General features: G+C 38.9%; 2 protein-coding genes across 7 annotated transcripts in view; one reads left to right on the plus strand and one right to left on the minus strand.

Moving 5' to 3' along the window:
• The window catches only part of UNC13B (unc-13 homolog B), a 231,920-nt gene that overhangs the window by 163,459 nt on the left and 47,242 nt on the right, over positions 1 to 21,219 (minus strand). For all 6 annotated transcript variants that reach the window (XM_041760956.1, XM_041760948.1, XM_041760950.1 and 3 more), the window contains exons 2-3: positions 12,936 to 12,965; positions 9,484 to 9,583 (exon numbers count right to left, since the gene is read on the minus strand). In XM_041760956.1, the coding sequence (XP_041616890.1) occupies positions 9,484 to 9,583; positions 12,936 to 12,965 (130 nt within the window). The remainder of the gene's footprint in view (positions 1 to 9,483; positions 9,584 to 12,935; positions 12,966 to 21,219) is intronic.
• On the plus strand, positions 1,588 to 2,196 carry LOC121494477 (protein lin-28 homolog A-like). The gene has a single exon (XM_041760967.1). It carries the CDS (start codon positions 1,588 to 1,590, stop codon positions 2,194 to 2,196), a length of 609 nt encoding a protein of 202 aa, XP_041616901.1.

Here is a 21,219-nt window from a genome sequence, read left to right on the forward strand (position 1 = left end):
TTCTTCCAATCCATGAGCATGGAATATTTTCCATCTCTTTGTGTCTTCCACAATTTCTTTCAGAAGTGTTCTGTAGTTTTTAGGGTATAGATCCTTTACCTGTTTGGTTAGGTTTATTCCTTGGTATCTTATGCTTTTGGGTGCAATTGTACATGGGATTGACGCCTTAATTTCTCTTCCTTCAGTCTCACTGACTCCTAATTTTTCTTCCTTCAGTCTCATTGTTAGTGTATAGAAATGCCACTGTTTTATGGCAATCACTGTTGATTTTGTATCCTGCCACACTGCCAAATTGCTGTATGAGTTCTAGCAATCTTGGGGTGGAGTCTTTTGGATTTTCTATGTAGAGTATCATGACATCGGCAAAGAGGGAGAGTTTGACTTCTTTGCCAATTTGAATGCCTTTGATTTCCTTTTGTTGTCTGATTGCTGAGGCTAGGACTTCTAGTACTATGTTGAATAGCAGTGGTGAGAGTGGACATCCCTGTCTTGTTCCTGATCTTAGGGGAAAGGCTCCCAGTGCTTCCCCATTGAGAATGATATTTGCTGTGGGCTTTTCGTAGGTGGCTTTTAAGGTGTTGAGGAATGTTCCCTCTATCCCTACACTCTGAAGAGTTTTGATCAGGAATGGATGCTGTATTTTACCACTCTCTTGCACCATACACAATGATGAAATCAAAATGGATGAAAGATCTAAATGTGAGACAAGATTCCATCAAAATCCTAGAGGAGAACACAGGCAACACCCTTTTTGAACTTGGCCACAGTAACTTCTTCCAAGATTCATCCATGAAGGCAAGAGAAACAAAAGCAAAAATGAACTATTGGGACTTCATCAAGATAAGAAGCTTTTGCACAGCAAAAGAAACAGTTAACAAAACTCAAAGACAACCTACAGAATGGGAGAAGATATTTGCAAATGACGTATCAGATAAAGGGCTAGTTTCCAAGATGTATAAAGAAGTTATTAAACTCAACAGCAAAGAAACAAACAACCCAATCATGAAATGGGCAAAAGACATGAACAGAAATCTCACAGAGGAAGACATAGACATGGCCAACAAGCACATGAGAAAATGCTCCGCGTCACTTGCCATCAGGGAAATACAAATCAAAACCACAATGAGATACCACCTCACACCAGTGAGAATGGGGAAAATTAACAAAGCAGGAAACCACAAATGTTGGAGAGGATGTGGAGAATCCTCTTGCACTGTTGGTGGGAATGTGAACTGGTGCAGCCACTCTGGAAAACTGTGTGGAGGTTCCTCAAAGAGTTAAAAATAGACCTGCCCTACGACCCAGCAATTGCACTGCTGGGGATTTACCCCAAAGATACAGATGCAATGAAACGCCGGGACACCTGCACCCCAATGTTTATAGCAGCAATGTCCACAATAGCCCAACGGTGGAATGAGCCTCGGTGTCCATCGAAAGATGAATGGATAAAGAAGATGTGGTTTATGTATACAATGGAATATTACTCAGCCATTAGAAATGACAAAAACCGCCCTTTTGCCTCCGGACTTCTCTGGGGCCAGCAGCCACCCGACCAGGGGCCCGGGGCCTCGGGCTCAGCCGACTACCATGGGCTCTGTGTCAAACCAGCAGTTTGCAGGTGGCTGCGCCAAGGCGCTGGAGGACGCCGCCCGGGCGGCAGAGGATCCGCAGCTGCTGCAGGGTGCCGGCATCTGTAAGTGGTTCAACGTGCGCATGGGGTTCGGCTTCCTGTCCATGACCGCCCGCGCCGGGGTCGCGCTTGACCCCTCGATGGATGTCTTTGTGCACCAGAGCAAACTGCACATGGAGGGCTTCCGGAGTCTGAAGGAGGGTGAGGCGGTGGAGTTCACCTTTAAGAAGTCTGCTAAAGGCTTAGAATCTATCCGGGTCACCGGACCTGGTGGAGTATTTTTCATTGGGAGTGAGAGGCGACCCAAAGGGAAGAACATGCAGAAGCGCAGATCAAAGGGAGACAGGTGCTACAACTGTGGAGGTCTAGACCACCATGCCAAGGAATGCAAGCTGCCACCCCAGCCCAAGAAGTGCCATTTCTGCCAGAGCATCAGCCATATGGTAGCCTCGTGTCCACTGAAGGCCCAGCAGGCCCCCAGCTCACAGAGAAAGCCAGCCTACTTTCGGGAGGAAGAAGAAGAAGAGATCTATAGCCCTGCCCTACTCCCAGAGGCTCAGAATTGAGCTACACTGGGTGGGGTAATTCTTTTTGTGATCAGGAAGTTTGGAGGAGCAGGCATCAATCGGCAGAGTGGAGAAAGTGGGGACAAGGTGGGTAGGGGGCAGCTGGCTCTGCCATATATCTCAGGCCAGGGTCCCACAGCATCACCGCCCCCCCTCTTCCCTCTTGGCAGGGTAGGGGGGATGGGGTGAGGCAAATGAATTACAACTGTGCTCTATCCAAATGCTTGTGGAGAGTTCTGAAGAAAATCCCTCCCCGTGTGCTCTACCTGAGTCTCCACCCTCAGATCTCCAGCTTTTGAAAGTAGCTTGGATAGGGAAGTTGTTTTCCTTTCAAAGAAGGACATGTAATAATAATTTTTCCCATGCCAGAGTGTAGAGATGAAGCATGAGACCAGATTGATGGGCCCAACCCACGACCACTATATTCTATGGGGAGGGAATCTCTAAGGGGTAAGGCAGGGTTTTTCTACATCTTGTCCCATAACGCACTCTTGGGATAGGGTGCTGAGGACTGTCCCAAGCAATGGGTTGTGACAGTAGCCACAGGGATTGTTGTGTTGGAGCTACAGACCTCCTGCTCCTAACCTTAATCCCACCCCATTCTGGGCTGATAGGATTTTATTTATTTGCTCCCTTGGACAACCGCACCTTGGGCCCCACTTTCTCCAGGATGCCAACTGCACTAGCTGTGTGCGAATGACATATCTTGTGCATTTTAACTTTTTTTTTTCGTAATATAAATATTCTGGGTTTTGTATTTTTGTGTATTTTAATCTTGAGGCCCTCGTTCCTGCACTGTGTTCTCCAGTACATGAGCAATCTCAGGGATAAGTCAGCAGCAGCTCCAGGTCTGCACAGCAGGAATACTTTTTTGTTTTATCACCAGGGAGAACAACTATTTGGAGTGCATAGCCTATTGAACTACCTCATTTTTGCCAATTAGAGCTGGCTTTTCTGCCATAGTGTTCTCTTGAAACCCCTCTACCTTCAGTGTTCAATGGGAGATGAGATTTTAACTCAGTTGCTCCATGACTTGATCTCCTTCTAGTGGAAGACTGGAAATTGGTCTAAACAGGAAAAGCTGGTATAGGAAGTAACGTTAGGAGAGGCCGCACCAACTAAAAGGTGCGGAGGGGAAGCCAGGATTAGTTGAGGGTTGTCTATACATGTAATAAAGGATTCCTGTTCCAGACTTCTAATCCCAGGGCACGGGACTCACTTTACATACCGGATCCATCCTTTGCTGGATTGGGCTAGGCCTACCATGCACAAGAGGGTGTATGTGTGTGTGCGTGCGCGCGCGTGTTTTAAAGATGAGTTGGTAAGGATAGGTTTAAGAATAGTAACTCTGGAATCCATCTTGAGCTGCCCAGGGATGCGGTGTATGAAGCAAAGGCTAACTTTCTTAACCTTTATAAATTCTGGGCTTTTCTTGTTGACTTCCAGAGAGACCATAAGCCATGGCTTCTTTGCAGTATCCAGAGCCAGTGTCCTGCCCTGCTGCAGCAGTGATTAGTGTCGTGGTAGCTAAAGGATAAAAGAAGGTTTTACTTAATATGCTGTGAGATCACCACAAACCTACCTCACTGTGTTGAAATGGGGCAGATGCAATAGAACACATTGGGTGATGTGTGTCTGATCCTGGGTTTTTGTCTCCCCTGCTTGCTGCCCCCTCTAGTGATTGTATTTGTCTGGGTTTTGTAGGTTTTCATGAATAGCTGATTGGGTGATTGCTTGGTGGCCTGGTCTGTGTAAATATAATGTGTTGGTCTTCTTCATGTTCTTTTGGGGTTTTATTGTTTACAAACTTCTTTTTTTGTATTGAGAAAAATAGCCAAAGCATCTTTGACAAAAGGTTCTGCACCAGGAAAAGAAACTGGAACAAAGCTTGGTGACCCCTCTTGAAGTGTGGCGGCCTTGGACTATCCTTTTGTGTTCCCTTCCCGTATTTCCTTTTTTGGGCCAGATCTTCTGTCCTAAAAACTTAACTCCTACCCTACCCTTCTCCTATCCCTCCTTCCAAGAAAAAGCCCCACACCTACACATTTCACGTTCTAAAGAAGCGAAGAACACTTCCTCCCTTGTTCCCAATCTCCTGTGTCAAGACCATTCCTTGATGCGATTCATACTAATACACTTGTATTTGGATGGAACAAACCTACTTTAATCTATCCAGGCTGAGGGTAGAGGGAAGCTGAAGCAACGAGGGGGGCCTTGAATGTAGAAAGTAGGGTCAGGAGACCAAGAAAGGAAGATGAATGTATATCCAAGTCACTCAGGAACTTTTATGCAGGTGCAAGAAACTTCTGTCAAAGTGGCCACAAGATTGTTTAATAGGAGATGGACGAATGTAACTCCATGTTTACTGCTAGAAACCAAAGCTTTGTGAAATCTTGAATTTATTGGGGCGGGGAGGGGGGTGGTGGTAGGAAAGCTGTACCTATCTGTTCTTAACCTGATCCCTTCCCCTCATTTCTGAACTGCAGGAGACTGAGCCCTCTTGGGCTTTAGTGACTCCATCTCTGGGAAGTGTTTATTTGATGGTTGATGTTGCTGTGCCAGGTACTTCCTTTCCCACTTGCTATTGTCTTGTAACACACATGCTGACCCTTTTCCCTTCTCTCTTTACCTTGGGAAAATACAATGAATAAAAACTTATTGGTACTGAAAAAAAAAAAAAAAAAAGAAACGACAAAAACTCACCATTTGCTTCGATGTGGATGGAACTGGAGGGTATTATGCTGAGTGAAATAAGTCAATCGGAGAAGGACAAACATTTCTTTTCTTTTTTTTTTTTTTTTTGGAGATTATGTTGTGCTCTTTATTGCCAAAAATAAAAGCTTTTAAAAAGACAACTCCTGTTAAAAAATATCCCTTCCTTTCTGTACCAGATCTCTGGTTTGCTCCTGGCTTCTCCCACCGACTAATTAACTACTTTAGGCTACAGAGTCAAGGCCAGACCTTCAGTAAGGGCCTCACTCCCCAACTCCCAAACTTAAATCATCAGGCCACTGGCAGTGAAGCTCATAACTGATGAGTAGAGAATGAAATACAGTGTTTATCTGGGGTGGGGGGCAGCCAGAGTCTATGGTCTCATTCATTTGGGGAATATAAATAATAGTGAAAGAGAATAAAGGGGAAAGGAGGAAAAATAAGTGGGAAATATCAGAAAGGGAGACAGCACATGGAAGACTCCTAACTCTGGGAAACAAACTAGGGGTGGTGGAAGGGGAGGTGGGCGGGGGTGGGGGGTTCTGGGTGACGGGCCCTGAGGTGGGCACTTGACAGAATGAGCACTGGGTGTTATTCTGTATGTTGGCAAATTGAACACCAATAAAAAATAAATTTATTATTAAAAATAATAAATAAATAAATAAATAAATAAATAAATAAATAAATAAATAAGTAAGTAAGTAAGTAAGTAAAATAAAGAAATCATTCCAGAGGGGGATCCCTGGGTGGCTCAGCGGTTTAGCGACTGCCTGCAACCCAGGGCCTGATCTTGGAGCCCCGGGATTGAGTCCCACGTCAGGCTCCCAGCATGGAGCCTGCTTCTCCTTCTGCCTGTGTCTCTGCCCCCCTCTCTCTCTTTCTATGTCTATCATAAATAAATTAAAAATAAATAAATAAAAATAATAAAAAGACAAAACAGAATTTAAAAAAAGAGAAAGAAAGAAAGAAACAAACCATTCCAGAAAGAGCCACATAACCACTAAGCAAAAGCAACATCATACATGGTGGAATATCAGTGGAAGGGCCAAATCAAACGTAATTACAGTCTTAGAGTGGAACAAGTAAACACTTATATTATGCTAAAAACATCCCCCAGAAAGCTCTTATTGAAATATAAGATTATTTGAAAGGAAATCCAAGAAAGATGAGAAAAGGCCAATTCTAGCAGAAAAAGCAGGAAGGTATTCTCAGGGAGACAACAGCTATTCATCACATGAAGTTTCAAGTTCACACTTTAGAGAAAGTTTGGTTTCCCTGTTCTATTAAGATACATGTTCTCAGATTCACAAGTTTAATATGTGGCATAACAGCCATAGACTTCTCATTAAGTGTGTTGAAAACAAGTGAAGCAAAGAAAATCCACCCCTTTTACATAAATACAATAGAACAGAGAATGTACTAATGAGTTCACTTAATTAATGTTTCCTCAGCACATATAATATGTACGGTTTGGTACTTTGAACAAAATACACAGTATAGGACCCAGTTCCTATTTCTAAAGCCTTCCAAGCTATCTTGAGAACTGTTCAAAGCCACAAAGTAGGTGACTAAACCCAGCCAGTAAGTTAAGGTGTTCACAGTGTGAGAAAACTAAGCTTTTGTCATAGTTTCATTCAACCTAATTAATCAATTAGCCCTGGAAAAGACATCTGACAATCCCAAATCTTTTGAATCTGGAAAAGAAAAAAATTGCTTAGGAATACATACATAATGTTCCTCAAGTAAGTCCTAAGCAACATCTCAAGCCAAGAGATGAAAGAAACAGCCAGAGGTCTTTACAGCTTGAATTGGATAGAAAAAAAGTTCTTAGGGAACTCTGGGGAATAAAACTCAAACAATGAGGATATCTTCTGTAAAAAGCTTCTTTATCTAAGAAAGACAGAACATGAAAGACTCCTAACTCTGGGAAACGAACTAGGGGTGGTGGAAGGGGAGGTGGGCGGAGGGTGGGGGTGACTAGGTGACGGGCACTGAGATGGGCACTTGATGGGATGAGCACTGGGTGTTATTCTATATGTTGGCAAATTGAACACCAATAAAAAATAAATTTATATATATAAATAAATAAATAAATAAATAAATAAATAAATAAATAAATAGAAGCATCTTATCTCATCTATGTGTGTTCAGCAGGCCCAATTTAAAATAAGTCTGAGATGGGACGCCTGGGTGCCTCAGTGGCTGAGCATCTGCCTTCAGCTCAGGCTGTGATCCCAGGGTCTAGGATTGAGTCCCACATCAGGCTCCTTGCTTCTCTCTCTCTGTCTCTCAGGAATGAATAAATAAATAAAATCTTGGAGAAAAAAAAAAAGAAGAAGAAGAAGAAGAAGTCTGAGAGCTCTCTCTTTATGCATCATCCCCCAGAGCTCTGGGGAACTCCTATCCTCTATGAATCAATCAATAATATATGTGCATAAACATATACAACATTTTGGGCTAGGCAAATTCACAGTAAGTAAAGATGCCCTACTTTCCCTTAAATGAATAATCTAGTCCTGGAAATAAGATACAGAAATATTAAAGATAAATAATGAGAAATACAAAACTGAGTATTAGATACTGCCACATAATATATCAGAAGAAAGAAAAAAGGAGAAAGGGAGACAAGAGACCAGCAATGGAGCTGCCAGTGACAAAAGAATAGAGTAGGAGGAATAAGGAATAGGAGCATAAAAGAGGAAAATGTAGCTAATAAAATCTATGTGTAACAGGAGAGAGCAAAGTCAAGGTGGGAGACGAAAAAAATTCACACAATCACAGAAGGGTTGAAAGAGGAAGTGCTATGGGAAATTGAAAAATAAGCACATAAGAATAAAGAGCTAGCTATGCTGATGAGAGGCTGTAGAAGATCACTAGGTTTCACACAATGGAACAATTGTAACAGTAAGTGATTATTATTGCCAACTGGAAGTCAGAAGAAAGCTGGATTGCTGGATTTTATATGTCAATAGCCATGGGAAGAGACTTGAATAAACCACTCATAGCTGACTTTGCCATTACAGGTATAGAGAAAGGAACACACAGTCTTCCTCTCATGTCACTGTAACTGAGAAAGGGAATGAACGAGGTTTATAATCTTGAGAGGCAACCAGTGGAGAAATGTTGACAACACTAGCCCTCTTTCTTCTTGAAGCCCTAGTTCTCTCAGTTTCCTGTTTCCCCTTCTCTCTCTGTTCCTTCCTTTTTAGCCCCCTCTGTCCCACTTTAAATGCTGGTGCCCTCCAGGCTTTACCCCAGGCCCTGTTCTCAATTTACTCACACTCTCCTTAAACTTCCTCATCTAAGCCTACAGCTCCAACTGACCAAAATATTTCTCCAATCCAGGACTTCCTTCCTGAGCGCCAGATTCAAGTCCCTAACTATCTTCTGTACCTCTCTTCCTACCAGTCCTGTAAGAACCTCAAATGTAAGCTTATTCATTACTGATCTTATGTTGTCCCCTATCCTAATAACTAGCACAACAACTACCCAATCATGCAAGACAAATCTACCTCCTCAACACCTTCTTTCCATCCTTTTCTATCTATAGCTTCTGGTACTGTCCCTCATGTTACCCTTTAACTACTTATAATGTAGTTTCTTAAATGGTACTATAAGAAGCAATATATTAAAAGCCCAAAGGAAAAAATAATAATAATAATAATAAAAGCCCAAAGGACTGGAAGGAATCTACATGAAAATAATCATCTCTATGTGTCTCTGAGATGCACCACAAAACTTGGAAAGCAATTTCACTTCCATTTCAAAACTCACAGCAATTTTAATACATTTTCTTGTTTGGCACTCTCATGCCTAACTTCCCAGAAAACAAGCATAACCTCGTAAAAAAGATAGACCTTTACAGGTAAAGTAACTGCCACTCAGAGAAGCTCAATGATTTGTATAGTCTTTCAGAATGATATTCTACATTTTTCTCCCCTTTTCTAGAGTAGAAAAAAATTCCTGAAACTTCAGAGGAAAAAAAGAAGTGTCAAGTTTTTAAAGCCAGAGCTTACAATCATAATATACTACATTTTGTGTTATATGTGAGAAATTCTATTAGTGGTCACTCATTTTTATGAATTAGAGAAAGTCTGACATTTCACTCCATAAAGCAAAAAGATTTTAAGCACAGAAATCCTCATCTTCTATAGCAGGTAACCTGGGTATACATATATGCACACACTCAAATTCTCTCTCTCTCTCAAACACACACATACATACACAGACACAAACACACACACACACACACACACACACACACATAACCACATTCCTTCAAGGAACCTTCTGAGAATCAAAGATTTAAATTATGTTTAATATCATGCCAAGTATATTGTACTATATCCTAATTCTGACCACTGGGAAAATCTTACTAGACAGTGTATTTACCCACATAAATGAATTGGGAGTTTACTTGTATTCATAATTCACATAATGTAGAATCAATTACACATCCAGGAAAGAACAAAACTGCAGATGTACTTCACCCACCTCACATCTCACTTGTTCCTGCAACTCTGTAGTTTTCATAAAGAATATTGTAGGCTGCTGCTGCTGCTGCAAAATACTTACAACATAAAATCTTGTTCCCAAGAAGGTTGATCACCACGAACTGCTACAGTTGTGCTCTTCACATTCTGCACTTTCAGGGTCACATATGTGTTAAATTTATCTTTAAAAAAATGCAAAATGAAGATGTAATACTTAGTGCTCAGATTGTTACTCAATCTCACAAAACCTTTGGAACTGAGTAACCCAAACTAAAGTATTATATGTTGAAGAAAAATATAAAACTATATTGTGTACCATATGGCATCATTCCTAAGCATGCAGAGCTATAAAAAGTTATAAAACACATTCTAGTCTCAAAAGCATAGGCTTTAATAGTCTTCCAAATTTTAGAGATAAATATTTGACCCTGTAGACACACATATACACAAATGAAAACAAAAGTTCATGAAATACAAGATATGATCATTGGTATTTCCTATTCTAATTTATTTAAACTATTACATTAATCGCAACCAAATTGATTTTACAGCCCATCTTCAGTTTGAAAAAAAAATCTAATTGATCTAGTAGAAAAGTTAATAAAATGATGAAATAAGTCTATCAAATAAAATATTTAAAAATATATAAAATAAAATAAAATAGAAATAAGTATCATAAGAGAAAGAGAAAAGTGGTAAAGGATCAGAGAGGAAAGGGTTACCTCTAGCTGTTGACAGGGACAAGAATTGAGAAAAGGTCCTCATAAAGGAAAGAGATTCCAAGCTTGATCTATTAAGGCTGGACTAAGCCACAACTTACATAAAAAGCAATAGTGGGACACCTGGGTGGCTCAGTCCTTTTAGCATTTGACTCCTGATTTCAGCAGGTCAGATCAAGCCCACCTACCCACAGCTTCTATGTTCAGAAGGAGTCTGCTTAGGATTCTCTCTCCCCCTCTCTCTGCCCCTCCCACACTGTGTACTCACCCTCTCTCTCTTAAATATATAAATCTTTAAAAAAGAAAAGTAGGGATGCTTAGGTGGCTCAGTCGGTTAAGCATCTGCCTTCAGCTCAGGTCAAGATTCCCAGGTCCTGGGATCAAGCCCTGCTTTGGGCTCCCTGCTCAGTAGGGAGTCTGCTTTTCCTTCTGCCCCTCCTCTCCCTTCACTTGCGCACACACGCACTCTCTCTCTCTCTCTCTCTCTCTCTCGCTCTCTCTCATAAATAAATAAAATCTTAAAAAAAAAAAAAAAAGGCAGAATCCAACCTACAAAAACAGAGAATAAACTGATGGTTGCCAGAGGAATGGGGAAGGGTAAAATGGGGAGTGAGAGACAGAGGCTCCCAGTAATGGAATGAATAAGTCACAGGAATAAAAGGCACAGCAAAAGGAATATAGTCAATGGTACTGTGATAGTATCATATCGTGACAGATGGTAGCTACACCTGTGAGCACAGCATAATGTATATACTTTACAATCACTATGTTGTATGCCGCCAACTATAACATTGTATGTCAACTACATTCATTTTTTTAAAAATTTTAGATTAAAAAATTTCATACTACCTAATATTGATAAGGGTTTGGATAAACAGTTATATATACTTTAAGTATAATCTTCCCAAAACTTTCAGAAATAGAATGTGGCAGCAGCTACCATATTTTGTTTTTAAATGCATACCTTTGGCCCAGCAATTCTCTATTTTTGGATTCTAGTGTATAAATACACTTGCAAAATCAGATAGTGATAAATGCACAAAAACATGTATTGCTTCTAATAGTAAAAAAAATGGAAACAACCTAAATATTCATCAATTAGGAACCTAGGGTACAAATTTATAACAAAATTCTGTACACTTAAAAAGAAAGAAGCAGAGGGGTTCCTGCCTGGCTCAGTTGGTAGGGCATGGGATTCTTGACTTCAGAATCATGAGTTCCAATCCCACACTGGGCAGAAGGTTAACTTTTTTTTTTTCTTTTTAAGATTTAATTATTTGAGGGATGCCTGGGAGGCTCGCAGTTGAACGTCTGCCTTTGGCCCACGGCGTGATCCTGCGGTCCTGGGATCAAGTCTCATATTGGGCTCCCTGTGGGGAGCCTGCTTCTCCCTCTGTGTCTCTGCCTCTCTCTGTGTGTCTCTCATGAATAAATAAATAAAATCTTTTAAAAAAAGATATATTTATTTGAGAGAGAGAGAGAAAGTGAGCACACATGCAGGAAGAAAGGTAGAAAAAAAGGAAGAAAGAAACCCAGTACATGATGCTGAGCATGGAGCATGATGTGGGGCTCAATCTCACAATGCTGAGATCACGACTTGTGCTGAAACCAAGAGTCAGAAACTTAACCAAAGTGCCACCTAGATGCCCTCAAAGTTAACTTGAGATAAAGAAATAAAAATAAAAGGAAGAACTAGATATATGTACCCATACACACTCAAAGTGATCTGTTGGAATAAAAGCAGGTCAAACAAAGTTAATCTATTTGTTTATATAGGCTTATGCACAGACAAAACCTGAGAAGGTATACACAAACCTCTAAATAGTTACTGCTGAGAAGTAGAATTGAGTTGTCCAAAAAGTAAGGGGACTTTAAGTTTTCACTAGATATAGAGATAGATTTCCTTAATGTTTTACAATAGCATTGATTTTTTCCAGCTTTATTGAGGTATAATTGACAATATAAAATTGTATGTATTTAAAGTGTACAACTTGATTTGATATACATTGCTAAATAACCACCATAATCAACCTAATTAATATAGTCATCACAACTCACATAATTACCATTTTCCTTTAAAGTGTGTGTATACATTGACAGCTTGAGATCTACCCTCTTAGCAAATTCCAAGTATACCATACTCATTAATTATGAACACACTATATGTTAATTCTCCAGAAATTATTCACTTTGCATTACTGAAACTTTGTACCCCTTGACCACATCTTTCTATATTGATTTTTAACAATAAATTTTGTGAATTTATGTAATCAGTGAATTAAATGAAATTAATGACTGATTAAACATTCAGTCATTCATTTATTTGACAGAGAGAGGGAGCACAAGCAAGGGGAGTGACATGTAGGAGGAGAGGGAGAAGCAGGCTCCTCGCCAGCAGGGAGTCAGACTCAGGGCTCAATCCCAAAACCCCAGGATCACCACTCCAGTTGAAGGCAGACACCTAAATAACTGAGCCACGGAAGCACCCCTTAATGACTGTTTAAAAGATTGATTTTTAGGGGCAAGTGGGTGTTTCAGTTGGTTAAACATCTGCCTTTGGCTCAGGTCATGATCTCAGGGTTCTAGAATTGCCCCACAACAGCCTCCCACCTGGGCGGGGGAGCCTGCTTCTCCCTCTCCTTCTGCTGGGTGCACATGCTCTCGCTCTCTCTCTCTCCCTCTCTCTCTTAAATAAATAAATAAAACATTAAAAAAAAAAAAAAAAGATTGATTTTAAATCACAGCAAGTAAAAAAAAAAAAAAAACCACAGCAAGTATGAAGGGAAAAGACATAATAATTAAAGACTGGCCTTACCTGGTGAACCCTGGAATTTGGCTCTTTTAACTGCAAGAGAAAAAAGAGGACACCATAAAGAACTTTTGCAAATTCATTAACTAAGCAAACTTTTCTTTAGCACCCACTATATGCCAAGATTAGAGTTAGAACTAGATTTGTAAGTCTAAGTCTAAGAGAAAAGAAGCTGGGACCTCCGAACAAAGCTTGAAGGCAAAAAGTTAGAAGGGCCCTTATGAGTAATCCAATCTAATCTCATCCTCAATGCAGAAATCTCCTATAGCCTCTTGACAAAGAGGTAGAGGAAATTAAATTACTCCTATGGCCAGCAAACAGTTTCATGTCACATATCTAAGGTTTAAGTTATATATGTTTTTCATTTAAAGCCCATGATAGAAGGGCACCTGGGTGGCTCAGTGGGTGAGTGGCTGCCTTTGGCTCAGGTTGTGATCCTGGGGTCCTAGGATTGAGTTCCGTATCAGGCTCCCCGCAGAGAGCTTGCTTCTCCCTCTGCCTATGTCTCTGACTCTTTCTCTGTGTCTTTCATGAATAAATTAAAAAAAAAAAAAAAGCCCATCATAAAAACTCCCTCCATTTCATTTATGCCAAAAGAAGAGTTCAATAGTCCAGATTTAGATAATAGGTCTTAAACAAGGATGAGAAGTAATTTCTTCTAGGAATAATAAGATAACAAGAGAAGCTCCTATCCAAATGACCACAAAGAGCTATTTACAAAACATCAGTGAAGAATTGCAAAAGAAAGAATCCCACACTAGGATTGTAGCATGCCAGCTTCTAGAAAAGGTCAAAGACCACAAAGATGCAGGAGAACTGCTAAATTCCAGTAAACACCAAATATTTTCCCATCAATGAAGATTAGGACTAAGTGTGCAGGGGTGGGGGGAGAAAAGAAAATCCCAAGACAATGCCTAAAAAGAATACTTAAGAGTACAGACCTGCCACTCTCCTTGTGCTACATTACAGTTCAAAGCTCCACCTTAGCTGACATCCAAGCCCTGCCCAATACATCCATGAGATGGGTAATTCAGTACATTTTTACAAGACTCTCTCCACTTTCAGGGAACACTTAATGCTAAAATCTATTTTGAATCAAAGTATGTTTCCCACTGGACTGCCCCTTGTAGTCTCACATCAATTCCTCTTCCTAAGTATTTTTTAATGATTTCATTTAATCTAAGACTTACTGTAAAACTACAGTAATCAAGACAGTGTGGCATTGGCATAAAAATAGACACAGATCAACAAAATTGAAATATATATGAAATATATAAATATAATCTATATATTATCCTTATACTTCATACCAAATGCAAAACTTGAAATGATTCATGAATAGAACTAAATAGACTGAAACTATAAAATATCTAAAAGAAAACAGAAAATCTTAGCGATCTTGGGCTAGGCAAATATTTCTTAAATTGAATACAAAAATCATGAACTTTAAAAAAAAATGGATAGACCAGACAGAATTTAAAACGTGTATTCAAGGAACTGTTAAAAAGGCAAGTATGGGGTGTCTGGGTGGCTCAACTGGTTAAGCTTCCAACTTTTGATTTCAGCTCAGGTTGTGATCTCAGGGTCAGGGCATCAAGCCCCACATCCAGCTCCACAATACACATGGAGTCTGCTTGAGATTGTCTTTCTCCCTCTTCCCCCCGCTCATACATGCATTCTCTCTCTCTCTCTCTCTCAAGTAAATGAGTAAAACCTTAAAAAAGAAAATAGTTGGGGCGCCTGGGTGGCTCAGTGGTTGAGCATCTGCCTTTGGCTCAAGGTGTGATCCCAGGTCCAGAGATCAAGTCCCCCATCAGGCTCCCTGCTGGGAGCCTACTTCTCCCTCTGCCTATGTCTCTGCCTCTCTCTCTAAATAAAATCTTTTTAAAAAGAAAGCAAGTTTAGGAGGAAATATTTGTATGGTCAGTATGATCAGACTGATAAAATTGTAAGAAAAAAAATCTCACAACTCCGTATTAAAAAAAATCAAAAACCCACATTTAAAACTGTGCAAAACAAGGGTACCTGGCTGGCTTAGTTGGTAGAGCATATCAACATCTCAGGGTCATGAGTTCAAGCCCCACATGGGGTGTAGAGCTTACTTTTTTTTTTTTATAATTTTTTTTTTATTTTTATTTATTTATGATAGTCACAGAGAGATAGAGAGAGAGGCAGAGACACAGGCAGAGGGAGAAGCAGGCTCCATGCACCGGGAGCCCGACGTGGGATTCGATCCCGGGTCTCCAGGATCGCGCCCTGGGCCAAAGGCAGGCGCCAAACCGCTGCGCCACCCAGGGATCCCTAGAGCTTACTTAAAAAAAAAAAAAATTTAACCACACTTATCATTTACATTAGCACCAAAAAAAAATTTTTTAATACTTAGGTATAAATCTAACAAAATAAATACAAAATCTAGATGAGGAAAACTACAAAACTCTGATGAAAGATATCAAAGAAGTGATTAGAGAAATAACCCATGCTCATGGACAGAAAGACTCAATATCATCAAGATGTCCATTCTTTCCAACTTGACCTAGAGACTCAAATACAATCCTAATCAAAATCACAGCAAGTTAATATTAAAATTTCCTCCATCACTTGAAACAAACAGTTCAAGGGGCAGCCCGGGTGGCTCAGAGGTTTAGCACGGCCTTTGCCCCCAGGGCGTGATCCTGGGGACCAGGGATGGAGTCCCATGTTGGGTTCCGTGCATGGAGCCTGCTTCTCCCTCTGCCTGTATGTCTCTGCCTCTCTCTCTCTGTGTCTCTCATGAATTAATAAATAAAATCTTAAAAAAAAAAAAAAAAGCAGTTCAAAAATACTACTTTACACCACAATTTTGCAGGATTGAAATTTTGAACATCTAAATTGATGGTTTTTACCCATGAGTTATTCAATATTGTTAGCACTATGATTTCCTTATATTTGTATTATCATGTGATGAACTGTAACTATGTAATTAAACAGAATTCTGACAATCATAGTCTGCTAACCTTTAAAATGTCACTCATTCCTGCATTCATTGGCTATTTTCAAAATACAGTAAAAAGTCCCTTTCTTTAAAAAAAAAAATCCCAGAAAGTTATCTTGTGGATATGAACAAACTGATTGTAAAGTTTATATGGAAAAACAAAAGATCCACAATAGCCAACTCGATACTGAGATTCAATACTACCCAACTTTCAAGACTTATTATAAAGCTAATAGGAATCAAAACAGTATGATTTTAGCGAAAGAACAAATAGATCAATGGAACAGAGAGCCAGAAATAGACCCACATAAATATAGTCAACCAAATTTTTTTTAAGATTTTATTTTTAAGCAACCTCTGCATCCAATGTGGGTCTCAAACGTACAACCCCAAGAGACACATGCTCCACTAACTGAGTCAGCAAGGCGCCCCAGTCAACTAATGTTCGATGAAGGAGCAGAGGCAATATGATGAAGCAACAACAGCTTTTTCAACAAATGGTGCTATAACTATTGGACATGTACATGGGGGGAAAAAGAAGAACCAAGAGACCTTCACAAAAATTAACTCAAAAGGGATCATAGACCTAGATGTAAAACACAAAATCATGAAGATAACAAATGTCTAGAAGATAACACAGGAGAAAATTCAGAAGACCTTGGATATGATTAGGACTTTTCAGACACAACACCAAGGCACAATTCATGAAAGTAGCTGATAAGCTGGACTTCAGTAAATTAAAAATTGTTCTCTGAAAGGTCATATCAAAAGAACGAGAAGATAAGCCACATACTGGGAAAAGGTATTTGCAAAAGACACATCTCATATAGAACTGTTCTCCAAAGTACCCAAAGAACTCCTAAAATTCAACAGTAAGAAAATACACTACCTGATTTTAAAATGGGCATAATACACTAACAGATACTTCACCCCAAGAAGATATACAGATAGCAAGTAACCCCATAAAAAGATGTTCAACATCATATATCATTAGGGAATTACAAATTAAAACAGGGTTAAGCAAGAAAGAAGCTGCCTAAGAACTGAATTAAATGGATAGCTAGCTATTTGTCTTTTGGGCTCGTTAGTATCAAAGCACTCTTCCTCTTCTGAAGGAATCCTAAGAGAGATGGGAGGCAGGATCTAAAACCCACTACAGAAGCCAAAGGCAGCAGACTTAGATGCAGTAATCACATGGTCCCAACTTCAATTTTGAGGGAGTGAAACTAAAATGCAGGGTTGGTTAGAGAAAACTGCAGAGAAGTTGGTATTCCAATGGAAAGGCATGAATGTCTAAGACAGTAGAGTTCTAAAGGACAACAGTATGTTTCTAGTGGTTTTAGAGTACTGCCATGAACCCTTCCTGTTAATAGGTGTTGGGAGCTTATGCCAATTTTCCTTTTTATCTCCATTTTATAGATTAGAAAAGTTAAGCTCAGAGAGTTTCTGTGATTACGAAAACATTTTCTTGAGAAAAGAAACATAAGAAACAGCATTAAAAAGCCATGGAAAGAATCATAGAGGAGCATGTTTTTCTACATGTTTGTCATGAAGATAACAGCACCTAAAATCTGAGCGTTTCCCAACCTTCCAATGAAAGGCAAAGTCCACTACCCCCACAAAATGTCCAAGAGTTTGGGTACAGGTATTTGGGGCTAGTTAGACACAGGGCTAAAACAAAGGAATTATAGTATCTTAAATCAGAGCTTTTCCTATTTATAAATAAATGTAAAAAAAAGAAATTGTTCTAAATCTCCTTTGGAAAGAAAGCACAAGAGGATAACCAGAAAGTCCAGAAATGAAATAGATACATTTTGTTCACTTTTCAGTTCTTCCTATGCCCAGTCCTTCTCTATTATCACTTGCTCCTTCCTGAAACTGTGCCAACATGCCTTTCCTCCCATCCTGTATTACTGTAAATCCTTAACCTTTTAAAAGTCAGACTCCTTTGATAATTTAACAAAAGCTACAGATCTGCTCTCCAGAAAAATGCACAATCTACAAAACAGTGTGCATATCAAGGAGAAATCCATGCAGTTTAAAATCATCTGCTAATAAAATTCCTTTTTCCTAAAGTTACCAATGTTGTTGCTCTCCCTAGATTTTTCTGTTTAAATCTGCAGAAGTTTACTTTTATTGATTAATCTTATGTTTATTTGCTCTATTAAAACAAGCTAATTACATGGTGTTTGCCCAATGATATTTGCAAGTATCTCTTTGGAGTTGGATGGAATCATTGCTAATCCAGGGTCTACTCTAGCCCTAGTAATAATAAACATAGGCCCTTGAGAAAAATCAAAATCTATGTTTTTTTAAGTTTTTGTCATGAAGATACAGTGCTTAAAATCTGAGTGTTTCCCAACATTTCAATGATAATTCTTGAGATATTACATTAATCCTACAGAAATGAAGCAAAAATAGCAGCAGCTAATGCTACAAAAGCATTGCAGTTATTTGGGAGAAGCACAGGACAAGGAACCAGGTCTTGATTCTAGACTTGGTTCTGATACTTCATTAGTGGGCCCTTAGACCAAAAGAAAAAAAGTAATTATCTTAGCCCTTGGGTGTTTTAAATAGAAGGCAAATATTATGTCTGTTCTGGAAAACCAAGGTTTTTATCTATTGAGTTTCCGTGTAAATGGGGGGAGGAGGAAATAAAAGAATTGATGTGAAAGGACACTGAAATGTAAAAAAGCATTCATTTCAGTTCCCATTTTTAAATTAACTCCTATTTTTATAAATTAAAATGTTTTCATGACATGCATCAGGTTTTAGTAAAAAGAACCGCACAGAAATTCACTTGAAAAGTCAAACTGCACTGATGTTACCTGAAAAATAAAATCCTCAGAAGTCTTATTTACCTAGTTTTAATGATTTATTCTGGAATTTGGATACTTATACCAGAGAGTAACAAAGACTGCTTCAGGTATCATTATTTTAAATCTTAGAATACTATATTAAATTTGACTTCCTTTCTATTTTTTACTTTGTCATAATATATGTGCATATTTGTCACATATACTTTTATTTATTTATTTTTTTTTAAGACTTTATTTATTTATTCATGAGAGACCCAGAGAGAGAGACGCACAGACACAGGCAGAGGGAGAAGCAGGCTCCATGCAGGGAGCCTGATGTGGGACTCGATCCGGGGTCTACAGGATCACACCCTGGGCTGAAGGCGGTGCTTAACAGCTGACCCACCGGGCTGCCCACTTCTTTTATTTTTAAAATCTTGATACGGTGAGAGACTCCTGCCTACTTCTTTAGTATTTGGCTTACTCTTTGTGTGTGTGTGTGTGTGTGTGTGTGTGTGTGTGTGTGTGTGTTGATATGATCATAAGATTTTCCCCATTAATTTTTTTAAAGATTTATTTATTCATGAGAGACACAGAGAGAGGCAGAGACACAGGCAGAGGGAGAAGCATGCTCCATGCAGGGAGCCCGATGTGCAACTCAATCCTGGGACCCCGGGATCAAGCCCTGAGCCAAAGGCAGCGCTCAACCACTGAGCCACCCAGGCTTCCCTCCCAATTAATTATTTTTTTCCAATTAATTTTTAATGTCGCTATTACATAAACAGGTTTTCAGATGATAACTAAACCTTTATAAATTTTGGAATAAAATGGCAAGTTCCCAAAATCAGTGTTAAGATTGATCAAAACTACATTTAACATCTCTAAATCAAATGAGGAAATTACATTTTAAAAATATTTAGGTTTCCGCTGGAGGATGGCACAGGAAAAAAAAAATTTAGGTTTCTTACACTTGAAAACAGCATGTCTATTTATTTAACCCTTCTTTAATGTCTTGGTTTTCAATTTCCTACGAAATTAACTTATTTTGGCCCCATACATCTTTTGCTATATTTCACAACAGCACTTTTTTTGTTGTTATTGGCAATGGTATTTGTACTTCATAGAAATGCAGCCTAACTTTTGAAAATTATCTTAAATTCATTAATCCTGTTATACTCTTTCATTTTTAGGCCTAGATTCTCTAGTTTTCTATATAGAAAATCATATCATCTACCATTTTTTTCTCTCTTTTCAAACCTACAATCTTTTCATTATTTTTCTGATCTTATGGCATAGGTTAGGACTCCCAAAAAACTACTCAATGTAAGTAATAGAAGTTGGCATTCATGAATTAAGTGGGAAATTTTAAAATATTAACTCCCTGAATTTAAATTTTTTATTGAAGTATAGTCGCACAGTTACATTAGTTTCAGGTATACAACAGTGATTCAACAAGTCCATATGTTCACAAGTGTAGCTACCATCTGTCACCATACAATGCTATTACAATTCCATTGATCATATTCCTTATGCTATATCTTTCATCCCTATAATTTATTCATTTATTCCATAAATGGAAGTCTCTATCTCCCATCCACTCCTCTTCACTCATTTTGCCCATCTCCCCCCACCCACCAACTAGCAACCATCAGTTTGTGCTCTGCATTTATGGGTCTGTTTCTGCTTTTTATTCATTTATTTTTTAGATTCCACTTATAAGTAAAATCATATGGTATTTGTCTTTCTTTCATATACCCTTTAGATCTATCCATGATGTTGCAAATGGCAAGATCTCATCCTTTTTTATGACTGATATTTCAGTGTATGTATATGCCTGTGTGTACAAAATGATTGTTTTTAATGTTTCAGCATTGAATATAATGCTTACTATAGTATTAACTTTTTATTTTGAGATAATTATAAATTTACAGAGTTGCAACAATAATAGAGGGGTCCAGCGTACCCCTGCACCCAGTTCCTCCTAAGAGTTAAATCTTACGGAAACCCTATATAAGCTTACATAATGAGTACAATATGAAAACCAGGAAATTAACATAATGTTAATTTATGTTAATGTTAAACAACATATATGTTGTTCTATGGTATTACATATGTAGATCCACATAACTACCATTGCAATAAAGATCTATAAATATTCCATCACAAGATATCCTTCATATACTGCTTTATAGTCATGCTTACCCCCTCCTTCATCATCTCTAACTCCTGGCAACCACTTATCTGTTCCCCATCTGCATAATTTTGTCATTTCTAAGAACATTATACAAATAGATTCATATAGAAAGTGGCCTTTTAAGAGTGCCTTTTTCTTTCTTTCTTTTTTTTTTTTTTAAGATTTTGTTTATTTATTCGTGAGAGACACAAAGAGAGAGAGAGAGAGAGAGGCAGAGACATAGGCAGAGGGAGAAGCAGGCTCCATTCAGGAAGCCCACGCCCTGGGCGGAAGGCAGGCACTAAACCGCTGAACCACCCAGGCATCCTGAGTGCCTTTTTCTAATCA

This window comes from Vulpes lagopus, chromosome 7, assembly GCF_018345385.1.
Source record: "Vulpes lagopus strain Blue_001 chromosome 7, ASM1834538v1, whole genome shotgun sequence".
Lineage (NCBI taxonomy): Eukaryota > Metazoa > Chordata > Mammalia > Carnivora > Canidae > Vulpes > Vulpes lagopus.